This window comes from Rhinopithecus roxellana, chromosome 3, assembly GCF_007565055.1.
Source record: "Rhinopithecus roxellana isolate Shanxi Qingling chromosome 3, ASM756505v1, whole genome shotgun sequence".
NCBI classification, from domain to species: domain Eukaryota; kingdom Metazoa; phylum Chordata; class Mammalia; order Primates; family Cercopithecidae; genus Rhinopithecus; species Rhinopithecus roxellana.
The window spans coordinates 131,623,761-131,647,942 of NC_044551.1; the positions used below are offsets into that span (position 1 = coordinate 131,623,761).

Here is a 24,182-nt window from a genome sequence, read left to right on the forward strand (position 1 = left end):
ATTCTGTAGGTTGCCTGTTTACTCTGATGGCAGTTTCCTTTGCTGTGCAGAAGCTCTTTAGTTTAATTAGATCCCATTTGTCAATTTTGGCTTTTGCTGCCATTGCTTTTGGTGATTTAGACCTGAAGTCCTTGCCCATGCCTATGTCCTGAATGGTACTATCTAGGTTTTCTTCTAGGGATTTTATGGTACTAGGTCTAACATTTAAGTCTCTAATCCATCTTGAATTAATTTTCGTATAAGGAGTAAGGAAAGGATCCAGTTTCAGCTTTCTACTTATGGCTAGCCAATTTTCCCAGCACCATTTATTAAATAGGGAATCCTTTCCCCATTTCTTGTTTCTCTCATGTTTGTCAAAGATCAGATGACTGTAGATGTGTGGTATTATTTCTGAGGACTCTGTTCTGTTCCATTGGTCTATATCTCTGTTTTGGTACCAGTACCATGCTGTTTTGGTTACTGTAGCCTTGTAGTATAGTTTGAAGTCAGGTAGTGTGATGCCTCCAGCTTTGTTCTTTTGACTGAGGATTGTCTTGGCAATGAGGGCTCTTTTTTGGTTCCATATGAATTTTAAAGCCGTTTTTTCCAATTCTGTGAAGAAAATCATTGGTAGCTTGATGGGGATGGCATTGAATCTATAAATAACCTTGGGGAGTATGGCCATTTTCACGATATTGATTCTTGCTATCCATGAGCATGGTATGTTCTTCCATTTGTTTCTGTCCTCTTTGATTTCACTGAGCAGTGGTTTGTAGTTCTCCTTGAAGAGGTCCTTGACATCCCTTGTAAGTTGGATTCCTAGGTATTTTATTCTCTTTGAAGCAATTGTGAATGGAAGTTCATTCCTGATTTGGCTCTCTGATTGTCTGTTATTGGTGTATAAGAATGCTTGTGATTTTTGCACATTAATTTTGTATCCTGAGACTTTGCTGAAGTTGCTTATCAGCTTAAGGAGATTTGGGGCTGAGACAATGGGGTTTTCTAAATATACAATCATGTCATCTGCAAACAGGGACAATTTGACTTCTTCTTTTCCTAACTGAATACTCTGGATTTCTTTCTCTTGCCTGATTGCCCTAGCCAAAACTTCCAACATTATGCTGAATAGGAGTGGTGAGAGAGGGCATCCCTGTCTTGTGCCAGTTTTCAAAGGGAATTTTTCCAGATTTGCCCATTCAGTATGATATTGGCTGTGGGTTTGTCATAAATAGCTCTTATTATTTTGAGGTACGTTCCATCAATACCGAATTTATTGAGCGTTTTTAGCATGAAGGGCTGTTGAATTTTGTCAAAGGCCTTTTCTGCATCTATTGAGATAATCATGTGGTTCTTGTCTTTGGTTCTGTTTATATGCTGGATTACGTTTATTGATTTGCGAATGTTGAACCAGCCTTGCATCCCAGGGATGAAGCCCACTTGATCATGGTGGATAAGCTTTTTGATGTGCTGCTGAATCCGGTTTGCCAGTATTTTACTGAGGATTTTTGCATCGATGTTCATCAGGGATATTGGTCTAAAATTCTCTTTTTTGTGTGTGTCTCTGCCAGGCTTTGGTATCAGGAAGATGTTGGCCTCATAAAATGAGTTAGGGAGGATTCCCTTTTTCTACAGATTGGAATAGTTTCAGAAGGAATGGTACCAGCTCCTCCTTGTACCTCTGGTAGAATTCAGCTGTGAATCCATCTGGTCCTGGACTTTTGTTGGTTGGTAGGCTATTAATTATTGCCTCAATTTCAGAGCCTGCTATTGGTCTTTTCAGGGATTCAACTTCTTCCTGGTTTAGTCTCAGAAGAGTGTAAGTGTCCAGGAAATTATCCATTTCTTCTAGATTTTCTAGTTGATTTGCGTAGAGGCGTTTATAGTATTCTCTGATGGTAGTTTGTATTTCTGTGGGGTCGGTGGTGATATCCCCTTTATCATTTTTTATTGCATCTATTTGATTCTTCTCTCTTTTCTTCTTTATTAGTGTTGCTAGTGGTCTGTCAATTTTGTTGATCTTTTCAAAAAGCCAACTCCTGGATTCATTGATTGTTTGGAGGGTTTTTTTGTGTCTCTAGCTCCTTCAGTTCTGCTCTGATCTTAGTTATTTCTTGCCTTCTGCTAGCTTTTGAATGTGTTTGCTCTTGCTTCTCTAGGTCTTTTAATTGTGATGTTAGAGTGTCCATTTTAGATCTTTCCAGCTTTCTCTTGTGGGCATTTAGTGCTATAAATTTCCCTCTACACACTGCTTTAAATGTGTCCCAGAGATTCTGGTATGTTGTATCTTTGTTCTCATTGGTTTCAAAGAACATCTTTATTTCTGCCTTCATTTCGTTATGTACCCAGTAGTCATTCAGGAGCAGGTTGTTCAGTTTCCATGTAGTTGAGAGGTTTTGATTGAGTTTCTTCGTCCTGAGTTCTAGTTTGATTGCACTGTGGTCTGAGAGACAGTTTGTTATAATTTCTGTTCTTGTACATTTGCTGAGGAGTGCTTTACTTCCAATTATGTGGTCAATTTTGGAATAAGTGTGATGTGGTGCTGAGAAGAATGTATATGCTGTTGATTTGGGGTGGAGAGTTCTATAGATGTCTATTAGGTCTGCTTGCTGCAACGCTGAGTTCAATTCCTGGATATCTTTGTTAACTTTCTGTCTTGTTGATCTGTATAATGTTGACAGTGGGGTGTTGAAGTCTCCCATTATTATTGTATGGGAGTCTAAGTCTCTTTGTAAGTCTCTAAGGACTTGCTTTATGAATCTGGGTGCTCCTGTATTGGGTGCATATATATTTAGGATAGTTAGCTCTTCCTGTTGAATTGATCCCTTTACCATTATGTAATGGCCTTCTTTGTCTCTTTTGATCTTTGATGGTTTAAAGTCTGTTTTATCAGAGACTAGGATTGCAACCCCTGCTTTTTTTTGTTCTCCATTTGCTTGGTAGATCTTCCTCCATCCCTTTATTTTGAGCCTATGTATGCCTCTGCATGTGAGATGGGTCTCCTGAATACAGCAGACTGATGGGTCTTGACTCTTTATCTAGTTTGCCAGTCTGTATCTTTTAATTGGGACATTCAGCCCATTTACATTTAAGGTTAATATGGTTATGTGTGAACTTGATCCTGCCATTATGATATTAACTGGTTATTTTGCTCGTTAGTTGATGCAGTTTCTTCCCAGCCTCGATGGTCTTTACATTTTGGCATGTTTTTGCAATGGCTGGTACCGGTTGTTCCTTTCCATGTTTAGGGCTTCCTTCAGGGTCTCTTGTAAGGCAGGCCTGGTGGCGACAAAATCTCTAAGCATTTGCTTATCTGTAAAGGATTTTATTTCTCCTTCACTTATGAAACTTAGTTTGGCTGGATATGAAATTCTGGGTTGAAATTTCCTTTCTTTAAGAACGTTGAATATTGGCCCCCACTCTCTTCTGGCCTGTAGAGTTTCTGCCGAGAGGTCTGCTGTTAGTCTGATGGGCTTCCCTTTGTGGGTAACCCGACCTTTCTCTCTGGCTGCCCTTAAGATTTTTTCCTTCATTTCAACTTTGGTGAATCTGGCAATTATGTGTCTTGGAGTTGCTCTTCTGGAGGAGTATCTTTGTGGCATTCTCTGTATTTCCTGAATTTGAATGTTGGCCTGCCCTACTAGGTTGGGGAAGTTCTCCTGGATGATATCCTGAAGAGTGTTTTCCAACTTGGTTCCATTTTCCCCCTCACTTTCAGGCACCCCAATCAGACGTAGATTTGGTCTTTTTACATAATCCCATACTTCTTGCAGGCTTTGTTCATTTCTTTTTCTTCTTTTTTCTTTTGGTTTCTCTTCTTGCTTCATTTCATTCATTTGATCCTCAATCGCTGATACTCTTTCTTCCAGTTGATCGAGTCGGTTACTGAAGCTTGTGCATTTGTCACGTATTTCTCGTGTCATGGTTTTCATCTCTGTCATTTCATTTATGGCCTTCTCTGCCTTAATTATTGTAGCTATCAATTCTTCCACTCTTTTTTCAAGATTTTTAGTTTCTTTGTGCTGGGTACATAATTCCTCCTTTAGCTCTGAGAAGTTTGATGGACTGAAGCCTTCTTCTCTTATCTCGTCAAAGTCATTCTCTGACCAGCTTCGATTCGTTGCTGGCGATGAGCTGCGCTCCTCTGCAGGGGGAGATGCGCTCTTATTTTTTGAATTTCCAGCTTTTCTGCCCTGCTTTTTCCCCATCTTTGTGGTTTTATCTGTCTCTGTTCTTTGATGATGGTGACGTACTGATGGGGTTTTGGTGTAGGTGTCCTTCCTGTTTGATAGTTTTCCTTCTATCAGTCAGGACCCTCAGCTGTAGGTCTGTTGGAGATTGCTTGAGGTCCACTCCAGACCCTGTTTGCCTGGGTATCAGCAGCAGAGGCTGCAGAAGATAGAATATTGCTGAAGAGCGAGTGTACCTGTCTGATTCTTACTTTGGAAGCTTCCTCTCGGGGGTGTACTCCACCCTGTGAGGTGTGGGGTGTCAGACTGCCCCTAGTGGGGGATGTCTCCCAGTTAGGCTACTCAGGGGTCAGGGACCCACTTGAGCAGGCAGTCTGTCCCTTCTCATATCTCAGCCTCCGTGTTGGGAGATCCACTGCTCTCTTCTAAGCTGTCAGACAGAGTCGTTTGCGTCTGCAGAGGTTTTTGCTGCTTTTGTTGTTGTTGTTGTTGTTGTTGTTGTTGTTGTTTAGCTGTGCCCTGTCCCCAAAGGTGGAGTCTACAGAGACAGGCAGGTTTCCTTGAGCTGCTGTGAGCTCCACCCAGTTCGAGCTTCCCAGGGCCTTTGTTTACCTACTTAAGCCTCAGCAATGGCGGGCACCCCTCCCCCAGCCTCGCTGCTGCCTTGCGGTTAGATCGCAGACTGCTGTGCTAGCAACGAGGAAGGCTCCGTGGGTGTGGGACCCTCCCGGCCAGGTGTGGGATATAATCTCCTGGTGTGCCCATTTGCTTAAAGCGCAGTATTGGGGTGGGAGTTACCCGATTTTCCAGGTGTTGTGTGTCTCAGTTCCCCTGGCTAGGAAAAGGGATTCCCTTCCCCCTTGCGCTTCCCAGGTGAGGCAATGCCTCGCCCTGCTTCAGCTCTCACTGTTCGGGCTCCAGCAGCTGACCAGCACCAATTGTCCGGCACTCCCCAGTGAGATGACCCCAGTACCTCAGTTGAATGTGCAGAAATCACTGGTCTTCTGTGTCGCTCGCGCTGGAGAGTTGGAGACTGGAGCTGTTCCTATTCGGCCATCTTGCTCCGCCCCCTATCTTCTGATTATTAATCCTTTTTCAGAAGAGTAGTGTGCAAATATTTTCTCCCATTCTGTGGGTTGTCTCTTCACTTTGTTGATTGTATCCTTTGCTGTCCAGAAGCTTTTTAACTTGTTTTGATCCCAATTGTCAATTTTTGCTGTGGTTGCCTGTGCTTGTGGGGTATTGTTCAAGAAATCTTTAGCCAGACAAATGTCCTGGAGATTTTCCCCAATGTTTTCTTGTAGTAGTTTCATAGTTGGAGGTCTTATATTTTAAGTCTTTAATCGATTTTGATTTGATTTTTTATGTAGTGAGAGATGGGGGTCTAGTTTCATTCATCTGTATATGAATATCCAGCTTTCCCAGCACCATTTATTGAAGAGTCTGTCTTCTCCCCACTGCATGGTCTTAGAACCTTTGTTAAAAATCAGTTCACTGAGGTGGGGCGCGGTGGCTCACGCCTGTAATGCCAGCACTTTGGGAGGCTAAGGCAGGCAGATCACGAGGTCAGGAGATGGAGACCATCCTGGCTAACACGGTGAAACCCCATCTCTACTAAAAATACAAAAAATTAGCCAGGCGTGGTGGCACACATCTGTAGTCTCAGCTACTTGGGAGGCCAATGCAGGAGAATTGCTTGAACCTGGGAGGCAGAGGTTGCAGTGAGCTGAGATCGCACCGCTGTAGTCCAGTCTGGGCAACAGAGTGAGACTCCGTCTTAAAAAAAAAAAAAAAAAATGAGTTCACTGTAGGTATGTGGATTGTTTCTTTGTTCTCTATACTGTTCCATTAGTCTGTGTGTCTGTTTTTATGCTAATACCATACTGCTTTGGTTACTATACCTCTGTAATATAATTTGAAGTCAGATAATATGATTCCTCCAGTTTTGTTCTTTTTGCTTAGGATTGTTTTGGCTCTTTTGGCTCTTTTGTGGTTCCATATAAACTTTAGGATTGTTTTGTTTTATTTCTAAAAGGAATGTCATTGGTATTTTGATAGGTATGGCACTAAATCTAGATTAGCTCATCGTTTTGAACTCAGCAGGCTCTCAAACGTTTGCTAGGTAAATAAGCAAGTTAATTACATATGGTAAAACTCTGTTCTAAAATATGGCTCATTGTGATACATATTAAATAGAATACAAACTAAGGTTGATCTCTCAAAACACAAGCTATACATGCTAAAGTTCAATATAACAAGTAATCTTTAAAGCCTTCTAATTTCATTCTTATAACAAGAGCCCATTACAATTAATTTCCTACTATTACTATTCATTGAGACAGAGTTTCCCAGAGTTTATGCTCATTTGGGTCAGTCTTCTATTTATTCTATATCTACAGCACCATATTTTAAGAAATGGTATAATCTGAAAGTGTTGTCTGAGTCATGAAAGATAAATTTAAATTCATTTAGTTAGTATTATGTATTTTGATCCCTTAAAAATTGAGGACCTAAATATTGTTATACTCAGTTAATTACATTAACCAGAATGGAAACGTGAATGGTTATATTTTACTGATGACTAAATTAAGAGGGCTCTGCTGATTTACACAGTGTCTCAGAATTAACTGTAATAACATCCTCTTTACATCAAAGCTGGTTATGATAATTAAAATGACAGCCCTTTTTTGACAGTTCTACTGTACGCCTTTGAGGAGCTTCTAAACTGATAGGAGAAGCCAGGCAATCAACAACCAGAGACCCACGTGAGATGATGATATAAAGTTACATACTAAAGAAAAAAGTGGTGGCAAAGAAAGTCGGAGGAAGGAAAAGGTTATTGGGATCAATCAAATTAAATTAAATATTTAGTTTTTGGTGTCACATCACCAGAAATTAAATGTTTAAATAGTGACCTACAAAAAGTCTCACTCCAGTGTGATATGTGACCTAAATTAAGTGCTTTGCTAAGCAAAGTTTGTTTAAAACCCTTTTACATTGGTCAAAAATACTAGTCAGGTACCAAATATTGAAATTACTGAATATCTTTTTTCTTTATACCACTATCTCATTTTTAAAAAGGTTGTGAGTACAGTTAGTAAATAAATGAACTTGCAGGAAGTTGTTGCCTCTTGGTAAGGTCACTGAATTTTAGACTTTAAGAAACAAATAGTGATACAAAAACTAAGGATGGGTAAATTAATTTTAATGCTCTAAGAGCCATCATATTCATCATTCATAAAATTAACAAATAATACCTTTTGAGATATCAACTACTACTCATTGTGATACTGGTAGTGAAAAGTTATTATTTCTTCATTCCACCTAAGAATAACATAGTAACACTTGAACTTCTAACACAGACCAATCAACAGGTATTTTGCCAGTGCTTAAAAAGCACAGATTACAGTGTACAAAACACTAAACTATTAGTTATTTGAAATATGCTACTTGAGCCAAACTAAGATATTTGTCCATTTTAAGGGGTGGGAAGCACTGGAGTACGGGACAGAACAGGTTTGTTTGTTTGTTTGTTTGGGAGAAGAAATAACATGACGTCTATCTGCAATTTCTCTGAATCATGGAGAGACAAGTAACGTTATTATTCTGTGATCATTAAATAGCATAACCAGACCAGGAATGGTAGCTGACACTTATAATCCCAATGCTTTGGGAGGCCAAGGCAGGAGGGTTGCTTGAGGCCAGGGGTTTGAGACCAGCCTGGGTAACAAAGTGAGACCTCTTCTCTACAGAAAAATGTTTAAAAAAAAAGAAATAGGTGGCCATGGTGGTGCACCCCTGTAGTCCTAGCTACTTGGGAGGCTGAGACAGGAGAATCGCTTGAGCCCAGCAGTTTGAGGCTATAATGAACTATGATCATGCCACTGAACTCCAGCCTGGGCAACAGAGTCAGACCATGACTCCAAAAAAAAAAAAAAAAAAAAATCATAACCAAATACTTTCTGAATTTGCTTCCAATTGCGTTCCCTGGAGAAAGCTTTCATAGAAAAGTAACCATCTATTCTAGATGTCCTGTGTCCTAAGCTTCTCTATCTTTATCATTTCTATCCCTGGAAATGATAAGTAACCTATGGATTCCTTAAAAGTATCAAGTTGAGATGGTTGTAAATGCTGAGAAATAAGATGAAGGAGAGATTGTATGCAGGGCAAGCCATGGTGGTGTCATTTAGAGGCTGAATCAAGAACAGAAAAATCCACTCTTCCTACACTTTCCAATGCTTACTAAAAAGCTGAATTAAGAGGCCTCAGCTTGGGTGGCAGTTTCTTGCTTCTAACAACATAACTTGAGCAGCAGCATTTAAAATGTCCTCACTCTGCTATGTTTATTAAAAGCAAATGATGGGGGGCGGAGCAAGATGGCCGAATAGGAACAGCTCCAGTCTCCAACTCCCAGCGCGAGCGACACAGAAGACCGGTGATTTCTGCATTTTCAACTGAGGTACTGGGGTCATCTCACTGGGGAGTGCCGGACAATTGGTGCTGGTCAGCTGCTGCAGCCCGAACAGTGAGAGCTGAAGCAGGGCGAGGCATTGCCTCACCTGGGAAGCGCAAGGGGGAAGGGAATCCGTTTTCCTAGCCAGGGGAACTGAGACACACAACACCTGGAAAATTGGGTAATTCCCACCCCAATACTGCGCTTTAAGCAAATGGGCACACCAGGAGATTATACCCACACCAGGCCAGGAGGGTCCCACGGCCACAGAGCCGCCCTCATTGCTAGCTCAGCAGTCTGCTCTCTAACCACAAGGCAGCAGCGAGGCTGGGGGAGGGGCGCCCGCCATTGCTGAGGCTTAAGTAGGTAAACAGGGGCGCTGGGAAGCTCAAACTGGGTGGAGCTCACAGCAGCTCAAGGAAACCTGCCTGTCTCTGTAGACTCCACCTCTGGGGACAGGGCACAGCTAAACAACAAAAGGGGAAGCAGCAGAGGCCTGTGCAGACGCGAACGACTCTGTCTGACAGCTTTGAAGAGAGCAGTGGATCTCCCAACACGGAGGTTGAGATCTGAGAACGGACAGACTGCCTGCTCAAGTGGGTCCCTGACCCCTGAGTAGCCTAACTGGGAGACATCCCCCACTAGGGGCAGTCTGACACCCCACACCTCACAGGGTGGAGTACACCCCTGAGAGGAAGCTTCCAAAGTAAGAATCAGACAGGTACACTTGCTGTTCAGCAATATTCTATCTTCTGCAACCTCTATTGCTGATACCCAGGCAAACAGGGTCTGGAGTGGACCTCAAGCAATCTCCAACAGACCTACAGCTGAGGGTCCTGAATGTTAGAAGGAAAACTATCAAACAGGAAGGACACCTATACCAAAACCCCATCAGTACGTCACCATCATCAAAGACCAGAGGCAGATAAAACCACGAAGATGGGGAAGAAGCGGGCAGAAAAGCTGGAAATTCAAGAAATAAGAGCGCATCTCCCCCTGCAAAGGAGCGCAGCTCATCGCCAGCAACGAATCGAAGCTGGTCAGAGAATGACTTTGACGAAATGAGAGAAGAAGGCTTCAGTCCATCAAACTTCTCAGAGCTAAAGGAGGAATTACGTACCCAGCGCAAAGAAACTAAAAATCTTGAAAAAAGAGTGGAAGAATTGATAGCTAGAATAATTAATGCAGAGAAGGTCATAAATGAAATGACAGAGATGAAAACCATGACACGAGAAATACGTGACAAATGCACAAGCTTCAGTAACCCGACTCGATCAACTGGAAGAAAGAGTACCAGTGATTGAGGATCAAATGAATGAAATGAAGCAAGAAGAGAAACCAAAAGAAAAAAGAAGAAAAAGAAATGAACAAAGCCTGCAAGAAGTATGGGATTATGTAAAAAGACCAAATCTACGTCTGATTGGGGTGCCTGAAAGTGAGGGGGAAAATGGAACCAAGTTGGAAAACACTCTTCAGGATATCATCCAGGAGAACTTCCCCAACCTAGTAGGGCAGGCCAACATTCAAATTCAGGAAATACAGAGAATGCCACAAAGATACTCCTCCAGAAGAGCAACTCCAAGACACATAATTGCCAGATTCACCAAAGTTGAAATGAAGGAAAAAATCTTAAGGGCAGCCAGAGAGAAAGGTCGGGTTACCCACAAAGGGAAGCCCATCAGACTAACAGCAGACCTCTCGGCAGAAACTCTACAGGCCAGAAGAGAGTGGGGGCCAATATTCAACGTTCTTAAAGAAAAGAAATTTCAACCCAGAATTTCATATCCAGCCAAACTAAGTTTCATAAGTGAAGGAGAAATAAAATCCTTTACAGATAAGCAAATGCTTAGAGATTGTGTCACCACCAGGCCTGCCTTACAAGAGACCCTGAAGGAAGCCCTAAACATGGAAAGGAACAACCGGTACCAGCCATTGCAAAAACATGCCAAAATGAAAAGACCATCGAGGCTAGGAAGAAACTGCATCAACTAACGAGCAAAATAACCAGTTAATATCATAATGGCAGGATCAAGTTCACACATAACCATATTAACCTTAAATGTAAATGGACTAAATGCTCCAATGAAAAGACACAGACTGGCAAACTAGATAAAGAGTCAAGACCCATCAGTCTGCTGTATTCAGGAGACCCATCTCACATGCAGAGGCATACATAGGCTCAAAATAAAGGGATGGAGGAAGATCTACCAAGCAAATGGAGAACAAAAAAAAGCAGGGGTTGCAATCCTAGTCTCTGATAAAACAGACTTTAAACCATCAAAGATCAAAAGAGACAAAGAAGGCCATTACATAATGGTAAAAGGATCAATTCAACAGGAAGAGCTAACTATCCTAAATATATATGCACCCAATACAGGAGCACCCAAATTCATAAAGCAAGTCCTTAGAGACTTACAAAGAGACTTAGACTCCCATACAATAATAATGGGAGACTTCAACACTCCACTGTCAACATTACACAGATCAACGAGACAGAAAGTTAACAAGGATATCCAGGAATTGAACTCATCTCTGCACCAAGCGGACCTAATAGACATCTATAGAACTCTCCACCCCCAATCAACAGAATATACATTCTTCTCAGCATCACATCGCACTTATTCCAAAATTGGCCACATTGTTGGAAGTAAAGCACTCCTTAGCAAATGTAAAAGAACAGAAATTATAACAAACTGTCTCTCAGACCACAGTGCAATCAAACTAGAACTCAGGACTAAGAAACTCAATCAAAACCACTCAACTACATGGAAACTGAACAACCTGCTCCTGAATGACTACTGGGTACATAATGAAATGAAGGCAGAAATAAAGATGTTCTTTGAAACCAATGAGAACAAAGATACAACATACCAGAATCTCTGGGACACATTTAAAGGAGTGTGTAGAGGGAAATTTATAGCACTAAATGCCCACAAGAGAAAGCTGGAAAGATCTAAAATTGACACTCTAAGATCACAATTAAAAGACCTAGAGAAGCAAGAGCAAACACATTCAAAAGCTAGCAGAAGGCAAGAAATAACTAAGATCAGAGCAGAAGTGAAGGAGATAGAGACACAAAAAACCCTCCAAAAAATCAATGAATCCAGGAGTTGGTTTTTTGAAAAGATCAACAAAATTGACAGACCACTAGCAAGACTAATAAAGAAGAAAAGAGAGAGGAATCAAATAGATGCAATAAAAAATGATAAAGGGGATATCACCACCGACCCCACAGAAATACAAACTACCATCAGAGAATACTATAAACACCTCTATGCAAATAAACTAGAAAATCTAGAAGAAATGGATAATTTCCTGGACACTTACACTCTTCCAAGACTAAACCAGGAAGAAGTTGAATCCCTGAAAAGACCAATAGCAGGCTCTGAAATTGAGGCAATAATTAATAGCCTATCAACCAAAAAAAGTCCAGGACCAGATGGATTCACAGCTGAATTCTACCAGAGGTACAAGGAGGAGCTGGTGCCATTCCTTCTGAAACTATTCCAATCAATTGAAAAAGAGGGAATCCTCCCTAACTCATTTTATGAGGCCAACATCATCCTGATACCAAAGCCTGGCAGAGACACAACAAAAAAAGAGAATTTTAGACCAATATCCCTGATGAACATCGATGCAAATATCCTCAATAAAATACTGGCAAATCGGATTCAGCAGCACATCAAAAAGCTTATCCACCATGATCAAGTGGTCTTCATCCCTGGGATGCAAGGCTGGTTCAACATTCGCAAATCAATAAACATAATCCAGCATATAAACAGAACCAAAGACAAGAACCACATGATTATCTCAATAGATGCAGAAAAGGCCTTTGACAAAATTCAACAGCCCTTCATGCTAAAAACGCTCAATAAATTCGGTATTGATGGAACGTACCTCAAAATAATAAGAGCTATTTATGACAAACCCACAGCCAATATCATACTGAATGGGCAAAAACTGGAAAAATTCCCTGTGAAAACTGGCACAAGACAAGGATGCCCTCTCTCACCACTCCTATTCAACATAGTGTTCGAAGTTCTGGCTAGGGCAATCAGGCAAGAGAAAGAAATCAAGGGTATCCAGTTAGGAAAAGAAGAAGTCAAATTGTCCCTGTTTGCAGATGACATGATTGTGTATTTAGAAAACCCCATTGTCTCAGCCCAAAATCTCCTTAAGCTGATAAGCAACTTCAGCAAAGTCTCAGGATACAAAATTAATGTGCAAAAATCACAAGCATTCTTATACACCAGTAACAGACAAACAGAGAGCCAAATCATGAATGAACTTCCATTCACAATTGCTTCAAAGAGAATAAAATACCTAGGAATCCAACTTACAAGGGATGTAAAGGACCTCTTCAAGGAGAACTACAAACCACTGCTCAGTGAAATAAAAGAGGACACTAACAAATGGAAGAACATACCATGCTCGTGGATAGGAAGAATCAATATCGTGAAAATGGCCATACTGCCCAAGGTTATTTATAGATTCAATGCCATCCCCATCAAGCTACCAATGAGTTTCTTCACAGAATTGGAAAAAACAGCTTTAAAGTTCATATGGAACCAAAAAAGAGCCCGCATTGCCAAGACAATCCTAAATCATAAGAACAAAGCTGGAGGCATTACGCTACCTGACTTCAAACTATACTACAAGGCTACAGTAACTAAAACAGCATGGTACTGGTACCAAAACAGAGATATAGACCAATGGAACAGAACAGAGTCCTCAGAAATAATACCACACATCTACAGTCATCTGATCTTTGACAAACCTGAGAGAAACAAGAAATGGGGAAAGGATTCCCTATTTAATAAATGGTGCTGGGAAAATTGGCTAGCCATAAGTAGAAAGCTGAAACTGGATCCTTTCCTTACTCCTTATACGAAAATTAATTCAAGATGGATTAGAGACCTTAATGTTAGACCTAATACCATAAAAACCCTAGAGGAAAACCTAGGTAGTACCATTCAGGACATAGGCAGGGGCAAGGACTTCATGTCTAAAACAGCAAAAGCAATGGCAGCAAAAGCCAAAATTGACAAATGGGATCTAATTAAACTAAAGAGCGTCTGCACAGCAAAAGAAACTACCATCAGAGTGAACAGGCAACCTACAGAATGGGAGAAAATTTTTGCAATCTACTCATCTGACAAAGGGCTAATATCCAGAATCTACAAAGAACTCAAACAAATATACAAGAAAAAAACCAACAACCCCATCAAAAAGTGGGGAAAGGATATGAACAGACATTTCTCAAAAGAAGACATTCATACAGCCAACAGACACATGAAAAAATGCTCATCATCACTCGCCATCAGAGAAATGCAAATCAAAACCACAATGAGATACCATCTCACACCAGTTAGAATGGCAATCATTAAAAAGTCAGGAAACAACAGGTGCTGGAGAGGATGTGGAGAAATAGGAACACTTTTACACTGTTGGTGGGATTGTAAACTAGTTCAACCATTATGGAAAACAGTATGGCGATTCCTCAAGGATCTAGAACTAGATGTACCATATGACCCAGCCATCCCACTACTGGGTATATGCCCAAAGGAGTATAAATCATGCTGCTATAAAGGCACATGCACACGTATGTTTATTGAGGCACTATTCACAATAGGAAAGACTTGGAATCAACCCAAATGTCCATCTGTGACAGACAGGATTAAGAAAATGTGGCACATATACACCATGGAATATTATGCAGCCATAAAAAAGGATGAGTTTGCGTCCTTTGTAGGGACATGGATGCAGCTGGAAACCATCATTCTTAGCAAACTATCACAAGAACAGAAAACCAAACACCGCATGTTATCACTCATAGGTGGGAACTGAACAATGACATCACATGGACTCGGGAAGGGGAACATCACACATCGGGGCCTATCATGGGGATGGGGGAGGGGGGAGGGATTGCATCGGGAGTTATACCTGATATAAATGACGAATTGATTGGTGCTGACGAGTTGATGGGTGCAGCACACCAACATGGCACAAGTATACATATGTAACAAACCTGCACGTTATGCACATGTACCCTAGAACTTAAAGTATAATAAAAAATAAATAAATAAATAAATAAATAAATAAATAAATAATAATAATAAAAAAAAGCAAATGATAACAAAGATGACATGAACATGAAAAGGTCAATTTCTATGTGTTTTTGCATTTGTCATATTATAAGAGAAAACTGTTAATAGTTGATAAATATGTTCAAAAACATTCCTGAGGCTCATAAAAATAAATCCATCTCTTTTCTATTTGAAAAAGAAAATACGTTGTTTGAAATAAAATATTTGAAACAAAAGCTAGTGATAATGAAGTTTTCTTCAACAAACTGCAAGTGCAGATGAAAAGATACATGTGAAAAAAACTGTTAATGCAACAATGAAATAACAACTCAAGAAAGTAATACAAAAGATGTAACAAAGCAGTATGTGGTTAATTGACCAAAATTGACCTGATGTCCATAAGCACAGACATTAGATATTATAGGACTCAAAGGAAAAGGATGATCACACATGAGGCATAGGTAGTTGGGAAGTTCTCCATGAAAGAGGTGGGCTGTGGACTGGGTCTGAGGAAGGATGAGCAGGTTTGGGGTAGGTGGAAAGGCATTTCATGTGGGTGGAACAGCAAAAGCAGAAGTGCAAACACAAGTGGGAAAATACAATGCGGGAGACAATAAGGAAATTAATTTTCTCCCTAGGGGAGGTATTAGCAGCTAAACAGAACTGCTGCTACCAAGCTAGAACAGTAAAGACTTTAAACTCTCTAGGCAGGGCAGTCATTGCTGGTTTGATGTAGCAGTAGCGTGAGTCTTTGGACCTGGATATCTGGAGATGATTGCACTGTCCAGACACTGAAATCATGGGTACCTGTGGACTAATGGCAGTGGGGTATGCATGAATGTGAGAATGCAGAGTAAGTTGTCTCTTAACTGGTGACTGTGTATTGGGAGTGGTGGCATAAAATACTTTGTGAACAACAACTGGATATGTGGGGCTTTCCAAGGGAGAAGAGAAGATGGTCTAGGACTGCTCCTGAGAAAAGCTCACATGTACAGAACAGCAGAAAGAAGGTAACAGAGACATTACTTTCCCCTCTGATTTGAACCTCCCTCTGAAAAACCTGTCCGCACCGTGCAATGTGGAGACACAGACAACAAGGGTTTTTCTTGAAGAATAAAATCCAATATGACTTTATTCTTCACTCTTCGGACCCTGTGTTATTGAGGGAGAAGGGGGTAATGGTCAGTTTGAATAATTTAAATATATAGACATATATATTAAATATACATACAGTATATATTTAATATACATCGAATATATACATATATGTATATAGTAAAGATACATACAGTATATATTTAATATATACACATACAGTATTTAATATGTATACATTGAATATACATACATACAGTATATATTTAATATACACACATACAGTGTATATATTTAACATACATATGTGTATGTATATTATATATACTGATGCATATATATGTGTATATATACAGTATACAGATATGTACTATATACATATATACTGTATACATATGTGTACTGTATACATATATGTGTACTGTATGCATATATATACATATATAATATTGATATAATTGGAATGTAAGCAAAAATGGCCATCAAGAATTGAACTGAGAGAACTTAGGACAAAAACAAAGTTTAAGGATGACAGCTTAAACTTTGTTTAATTCTTAAAGATTAAGAATTACAGCTTGGGACAGAGCTGAATTACAGATGTGAGACAACTGGATATGTGGGGTTTCCAAGGGAGAAGAGAAGATGGTCTAGGACTGATGCTGAGAAAAGCTCACATGTACAGAAAAGCAGAAAGAAGTTAACAGAGACATTACTTTACCCTCTGATTTGAACCTCCCTCTGAAAAACCAGTCCACACTGTGCAATGTGGAGGAGAGAAAGACAACGAGGATTTTTCTTGAAGAATGAAATCCAGTATGACTTTACACTTCACTCCTCAGCTACATATTGGTAGAACAATTACAAATCATTTATTTGGCCAGATGGCTAATGTTGTTTAACAGTACAATTAACTAATAAATAATTGTAAAGCACTTTGTAAATATAAAGTGCTACATAAATGTTTCATAATAACATTAAACAGGAGACTTAAGTTACATTTTTATATTCAAAGATTTTATTGGTATCTCAGGAGAAATGCCAAAAATATGATCAAATACCATTATTACAGTCTGTGTTTGGAAAATACAGCAAAGTGATTATAGGAAAACAAAAACAACCTTGGCCATGCTAGGGTGAACAGAGTAGACTAGCATGAAACATTTCCCTCATGAAAAACAAGAGGGAATGACCACATGATCATATACATATATATATATGTATATATGTATATGTTGTAATATTTATTGGAATTTATTTATTGATTGATAGAAAAGATAATTTACCAGATAAAAAAATGTGAAAGACACAGAGCGTGAGAAAGCACATCAAGGTAGGAGCTGTGAGGAAACCACCTGACACAAGCAGAATCTTACAAAATAAGAGTAACATTCTATGAAGGACTTAAATTTATAGCTCATCCACTATTTACAACAATGCATTGAGATACATTGGTATACATTGTTGGTATACAACAATGTATACCACTAGCACCCCCTATTTTGCATATAAGAGAAATGATGCACAGAGAGATTAAGAAATGTATTCAGTATCACACAGCTAGTAAGTGGCAGAGTCAGGATTCAAGCCTAGACAAGATGGTTCCAATGTCTACTGGGAGGAATCTGGCAGAGGTTTTATTACCTCGATAAAACAAGACAGGTGGAGCCATACTCCTTCCTCCTGCCTCAGACCAAGGACATGAGGGCTGAAGCTGCAGCAACCATATTGGGACCATGAGGTAAAGGACAAGAGAACCACAGAGACATCAGCCCTGCTGTTGTTAAACTACTTAACCTATGCAAGCAGTCACCCACCTCTGCATTCTTATTATATGAAGACAATAACCCTCTATTTGTGTAACTGACTACACCCAGGACTTCTCCTACTTGCAAGCTTAACCAATATGCCAAATCATCATCATCATCATCATCATCAAAATAGTTATCACTTGTTGAGTGCTTGCTATAAACGAGCCATTAATTTATGTTTTATGTGTGTTTAATCTCTTCTACCTTATTCCAACCCTGTGAAGCAGGCACTATTATTTTTAGCATTCTAAAAGGAAACTGAGGCACTATTTTATCTGGGTTGCCTAAGACCACACTGCTTATAAGGGATTTAAATCCAGCACCCTAACTTCTAAACCCTCATTCTGCAGCAAACAGTATTCTAAACAGTGAAAGACTAAAACTATTTCAATTAAAATCAGAAATTAGATAGGGATTCTTCCTATTTTAGTATACCTATTCTTATTCAGTATTATTTGGAGATTCAAAAGCCAATGTTTCTCAGTGGGGATATATTGACATTTTGGGAAGACAACTCTTCATTGTGCAGGATTGTTGCACATTAAAGATGTTGCCATCTGTGTTGTCTAGGTCCTAGCAGAAGCACTCTCTAGATATAGTGTCAGCCAAAAATACCCTCCATGTTTCCCCATAGGGAGGCAGTGTCACCCCAGTTAAGAACTATCATTCTAGCACAAATTTGGCAAACTTCCTCCAAAAAAAAAGTCCAAATAGTAAATATTTTAGGCTTTACAGGACATGCAGTCTTAGTCTGTCTCAATTGCAACTACTAAACTTTGACATTATTGAGTGAGATCAGTCATTGACAGTACATAAACAAATAAGAGGGCCTGTGTTCCAGCGTGACCATATTTATACATGAGAAAGAACCCTGAAGCACCAAGGGGTTAAAAAACTTGCCTGGGGTGATTTATCTAGGAAGTTTACATTCAGATTCAACACAAAGGTGGAGTGATTCTAGGGCCTGTGCTCTTATTCAGAACACTATTGATTTCAGGTATTTTAATTGTTTTTCTCTCAGTAAAAGGCAGGGTAAATGCCTCAAAGACCTTCTCACCCTCCAGACTCTGGCTCTCCTCATCTGTCTGGTGTTGGCTGCTCCTTCCTGCAGTACAGGCCACCCAAGATTTGCTTCTGTGACAGCTTGGACCAGTGCTACCAAGGATATACCTCATGCTTTACTACGCATGTCCCTAAGAGAGGCTCTCCTGGTTGGCTCTAACACACAGTCATCCTCGAAACCTCCCCAAATATAAGATTTATGAAACTGATCACTAGAATAGTTGTTCACTGATCTGTGACTGTTTTTATTTTTCAAACCTCAAGGTCTCATTGTGGGTGAGCAAAAACAGAAAGGTCTTAGCTCATGGTATGGCACATGGAAAAGCTCTGTAATATGTGCTAATATTAATAAAACATACAGAGTAGCAAGCAGATATCTCTGCTTGAGGAATGAGTATGTGTGTAAATTCAGGAACATGCATCAAGGCTAGAACAACCAAGTCAATCAGAGTGGTACAAATGAGCAAAGTTGTAACTGCTGACTCTGTTAGAGTATGTCAGTCTAGGCTTTAGAGTCCCTATTGTGCTTGTCTAGGAAAAGGGACCCATATCTAACCACCCAGGAGCCGTACAGATGGAGCCAATTCCAGAAGACAGTTAATATCATGGTGCAGATCAGTGGAGTCTCACGAGACTTTACCGCTAATCAGTGTCTAAGACACACCATAGTCATTGCCACCAGCTGTGGGGGCCAGGCTGCAATTCTTCTACAATAGTAGGCAGTAATTCAACAATAATATAAAAGGGCAGGCTACCAAAATTAGGAAAAACAAAAATATAATTACCTCAGAATGCTTTTTGGGAGGAACCAGAATATGCTGCTTCCAACATTTTCTGGTTTCTATAGGGTATGCTTTTTCCATCACAGATATTAAATATATTAGGGGAAATCAGGATTAAAGATTTTTAACAGATTGCCCATCCAATTATGTTTAACAAATTGGTAGATTCTTTTCTCTTTCAGTATTTTTTTTTAACAGAATTGACTTGTCGTGTTTGCATTGTGTTAACAAAACTCAAAACCATGATGGAATTAAAGAAAAACTTCTCTTAAGGACTTATAGATGTGAAATATAACAATGTTTGTGATAAATACACATTTCAAATCTCTAATGCTTTCACTCAATATGAGTAAAACTATTAAGGAAAATGTAGTTCTAATATTATTTTTTCATCCATTTTTGTCATCTTTTTTTATCCTCTTATGAAATGATTTCTTCTTAATAAGCACAGAGCAAATATAATAAGGTTGTGGTAGGTAAGTAACTTTGCCTAATATCATTAATTACTAACAGCTCAATTATACTGTGAAGTGCCTATAATTGTCATGAAGCTTCAAAAATCCTTATCATGGATTCTATTATGTATATGATTCATTTAAATTACATTAATTATACAGAATTTTAATGAAGCAGAGAGACTACTTTCCATTTTCACAAGCAGAGACAATGATCAAAATATTTATGTGCATATTACATACTTTATTCTGTTGACATTCATAAAATAATTCATTTACTCAGACAATATTAGCACCTTTACATGGGAGGGAAAAAAGGCAAATCTAATTTTTCATGTTTGGATTTCTTTTAAGATTATATGATCCTTAGAGGGTTAGTTTATGTAATATCTAGCACAATTTGGGCAATATTTTTTAGAAAGTGAAATATTTAAACTTTTTTTTTTTTTTACCAGTAATTTATATTAGCTGTAAATGGTTTTTAAACCATGGTTGTTAATTCCATCTGAAAGTCCAGAATCCAGAGCCTTACTCTCTGAGTTCCAATACAAAGATACTCAGGCCAGTGATTTTAACATTCTGTACCTCAGTTTAGTAATCTGTAGAACAGGAATAATAACATTTTTTATTGAGAATTTAAACAGTGATATGTCAAGTGTTTAAAAGAATGCTTAACCATTAGTTAATGCTATATAAAAGTATTTTCCATTATTTATTTTCCTGCTTGGGAGGAGCTCAATTTAACATGAATATTAGTGATACCCAATTTCACCCATATAAAATGGGTAGGGAGAGCTTTCTATCATTAAAATTCTATGAAAGCAGTGTAAGAAAATCCTGTGGGCTAAATTGTAAATCCCAAAATACTGACTTCCCTTGTGATGTGGCTTTGAATAGTGTGGCAGTGAAAAACATTTTTTCATTCATGTTTTTATTAAAACCTGTTAGATCAACGACTTAACTTCAACCATATGGAAACATGGAGAAACTAAGGCAGCCAAAAATAGCAGTTTTTAGATCCAGACAAGTTTGAGGCTAGGAAATGAGGAGAATCGTAGGCAGAGGGTGAAGCAGAAATATAAATTGAAACCAAGTGTCACTTTTCAGATAATCCTTTTTCTTCTCTCCATATTTCCCCTCCTTCTTCATCTCATATATATCACTGCTGGGACTGACCAGGCATACTGAACTCAGCACTCCAAAAAGGAAACGTGTATGGGAGCAGACATCCTACTATGAGATCTTTATGGAAAATCCAAGGCCAGGCATGGTGGCTCACACCTGTATTCCCAGCACTTCGGGAGGCTGAGGCAATAGGATCAGTTGAGCCCAGGAGGTCAAGACCAGCCTGGGAAACATAGGGGAGACCCTGTCTCTACAAAAAAATTAAAAATTGGCTGGGCATGGTGGTGTGCACCTATAGCCCCAGCTGCTTCGGGGGCTGAGGCAGGAAGATCACTTGAGCCCAGGAGGTCAAGGCTGCAATGAGTCATAGTTGTGCCACTGCACTCCAGTCTGGGTAACAGAGGGAGACCCTGTCTCAAAAATAAAACAAAACAAAGCAAAACAAAACAAAACACACACACACAAAGAAAATACAGTTGCTTTCTTTTCATCATTCAAACAAAACCAGAAAATTCCACCCTAAATTCATGTGTAACAGACTATTTGTTGTCTGGGAGTTTGGATTATAACACAATGAGGGGTTCTGGAGGACATTCAGTGAGTAGCTGCTTGTTTGTTATTAGAAATCCTATCCTGCTGAAGCCTTTATGGCAGAGGATCTTTTAGACTGTATCAGCATTGGCTTTAAAATCCTTTCGTAACATTACATCATGGTGGACAGCTTAGGGAGGGACAGAAATAAGAGTGAGGAGAGGAGAATGAAACTGTTAGAATGCTGGGTTCAGTATACCCTGGGCAGTCCTGGGCAGTCCTGGGGAGGTGGAAAGAGTGGATAGGAAGGAAGAAGTAAGTGTGCTCGGGTTATTGTGATGATATTTACTTTGTAAGATTATATTTATATGTATGTAGTTTGAGAGTCTAAGATTTTATTCTGTATCTCTTAATCATCCAGAATTAGAAAGTCTTTAATCTCTTTTTTTTAGTAAATGTTCTTTGGAACCTTGCTAACAATTTGCCACTTTTCTAGAGTGGTTGAACTTGATTGCTTCAAATCTGATCTTATTTCAAGAAATAAACTGACCTGCCCTTAAGGTATATCCAAGTAAACTTGATGTTCTTCTTTCTGCTAAAGTCTTCCTGGCAAGCCTCCCTGCAACTTAAAACCACTAATCTGATTAATCAGTGAGGGAAAAAATACTATGAAAAATATTTGCTTATTAGTTGCTAATTCTAGATTTTATTTATATGTGTATTTTCATACCACATACATTCTTGAAATACAGAAACCTCATTTGAAACAGTTCTTTAAAAACTATCCTGAAGTGGAGCTGATTTCACTCTACTTTCGTCTCCCACTCTCCTGGCCCACTCCGCGGAGGCAGTGCCAATGAATCGTATTACCCAAGAGGCAGTCAGTGAAGAATAAACAAATGGAAACAGATGACTCAATAAGCCAATGATTACATATTCAAGTCTTGATTAACTGAGTGTTGACCTGTGGTTTGAAAGTTACAAAAATGCTAAGATGTGATTTTTCTTTTAGGTGGGAAATGAAGAAGGATGAAACACTACAAGAGGAAGAAAAAGCAATGCTGGAGCACTTAAAACAAATTTGCACCCCACAGAACTCTTCTGCCTCAGATAACACAGAGGAACAGTAATCTGCAGACAACAGCAACAGCTTTATTTTAGGAAACAATCCCATGTAATGGAGTAGGATTTTTATCATAGTCAGAATGGACCTCATATGTGCTGTGAAGCATGAAACCAATGACTGAGTAGTCTCTGTACTGAAAAGGAATACAGCACATAAAGAATAAGGTGCTACATATTTTTTTATTTTAAAAATAATTTCAAATGATTTTCTTTCCTCAATCTTTCTCTTTATATGATATAACTGCTGCCATCTCGTGTTCCCTTTGAATTATTTTTTTCTCCTTTCAGTCTCGAAGTATCTATGACAACAGGCAAAAATGTTCAGAAAATTTTTCAAGGGTTTTTGAAATGCAACATTTGGATGTTAAGTTGAATGGAGTCACATAGCCCCGTGAGGTCATCTGAAATTTTAAATTTAATTTTGTTGTAGCTGTAGCCCAAGTCCCAATCTTAATTGCCTTACCCACAATTGTGCCAACCTACCTCATTCAATTTATCTAATTACAGTTAAAAAAAAAAAAAAAGGCATTTTCCTGAACTATAACTTTAGTCACACCTCTGCTTGTAGTGGTTTTCAGTTTTCCTCCTAAAACAGAATCAAACTTCTACTCATATATATTCAGGTCCTATACCAAATGGCTCCATGTTCAGACAATTGCCTGCCATCCTCTTGGTTCAAGTCACACACTTGCCATGTTTTCCCAACCAGAATCCATCTTTCTTCCAAATTTAGGCTCAAAACTAATTCCAGCAATCTTTACCCCAAAACTCATTAGCTCATATAATGTGTTACTTAAAAAACTTTTCATTATATTGCTATACACACACACACACACACACACACACACACATACACACACACACACACACAGAAAACAGCACATGCTCTAGTACCCTCTCTGCTAAGGAAAATTATAGATATTTATTATTTCCTTCCTATCAGTGCCTGATATTAGATTATAAAGACCTTGAAGATCTTATTATATAATATGAAGTCTCCCTTTATAACTCCCCATATGCCTACTATAGTGTTATTTCATCAAGGGGGCAGTTAACGAACACAATTGATTAAATAGCTGCAATGAAAGAAAAAGACAACAAAGAGAATTGCATGGTTGGGCAGTCTAAGAATGTCTGGGAGAAGCTTTATATCTTTTTTTTTTTCATTTTAGAAATGGGGTCTCGCTCTGTTGCCTGGAATGTAGTGCAGTGGCATGATCATAGTTCACTGTAACCTCAAACTCATGGGCTCAAGCAATACTCCTGCCTCAGCCTCCTGAGTAGCTAGAACTACAGGTGTGTGCCACCACACCTGGTTCATTTTTTAAATTTTTTTGTAAAGATGAGGTCTCACTATGTTGCCCAGGCTGGACTTGAACTCCTTGCCTCAAGTGATTCTCCCACCTAGCTAGAACTACAGTTGTGTGCCACCACACCTGGTTAATTTTTTAAATGTTTTTGTAGAGATGGGGTCTCACTATGTTGCCCAGGCTG

At 39.2% G+C, this 24,182-nt stretch overlaps 1 protein-coding gene across 1 annotated transcript in view; it reads left to right on the forward strand.

The window, feature by feature from the left end:
- The window catches only part of KIAA0825 (KIAA0825 ortholog), a 523,375-nt gene extending 500,436 nt beyond the window's left edge, over positions 1–22,939 (forward strand). The window contains exon 21 of the mRNA XM_030927226.1: positions 22,576–22,939. Within this exon, the coding sequence (XP_030783086.1) occupies positions 22,576–22,693 (118 nt within the window). The 3' untranslated portion in view covers positions 22,694–22,939. The remainder of the gene's footprint in view (positions 1–22,575) is intronic.
- Positions 22,940–24,182: the final 1,243 nt, after the last annotated feature.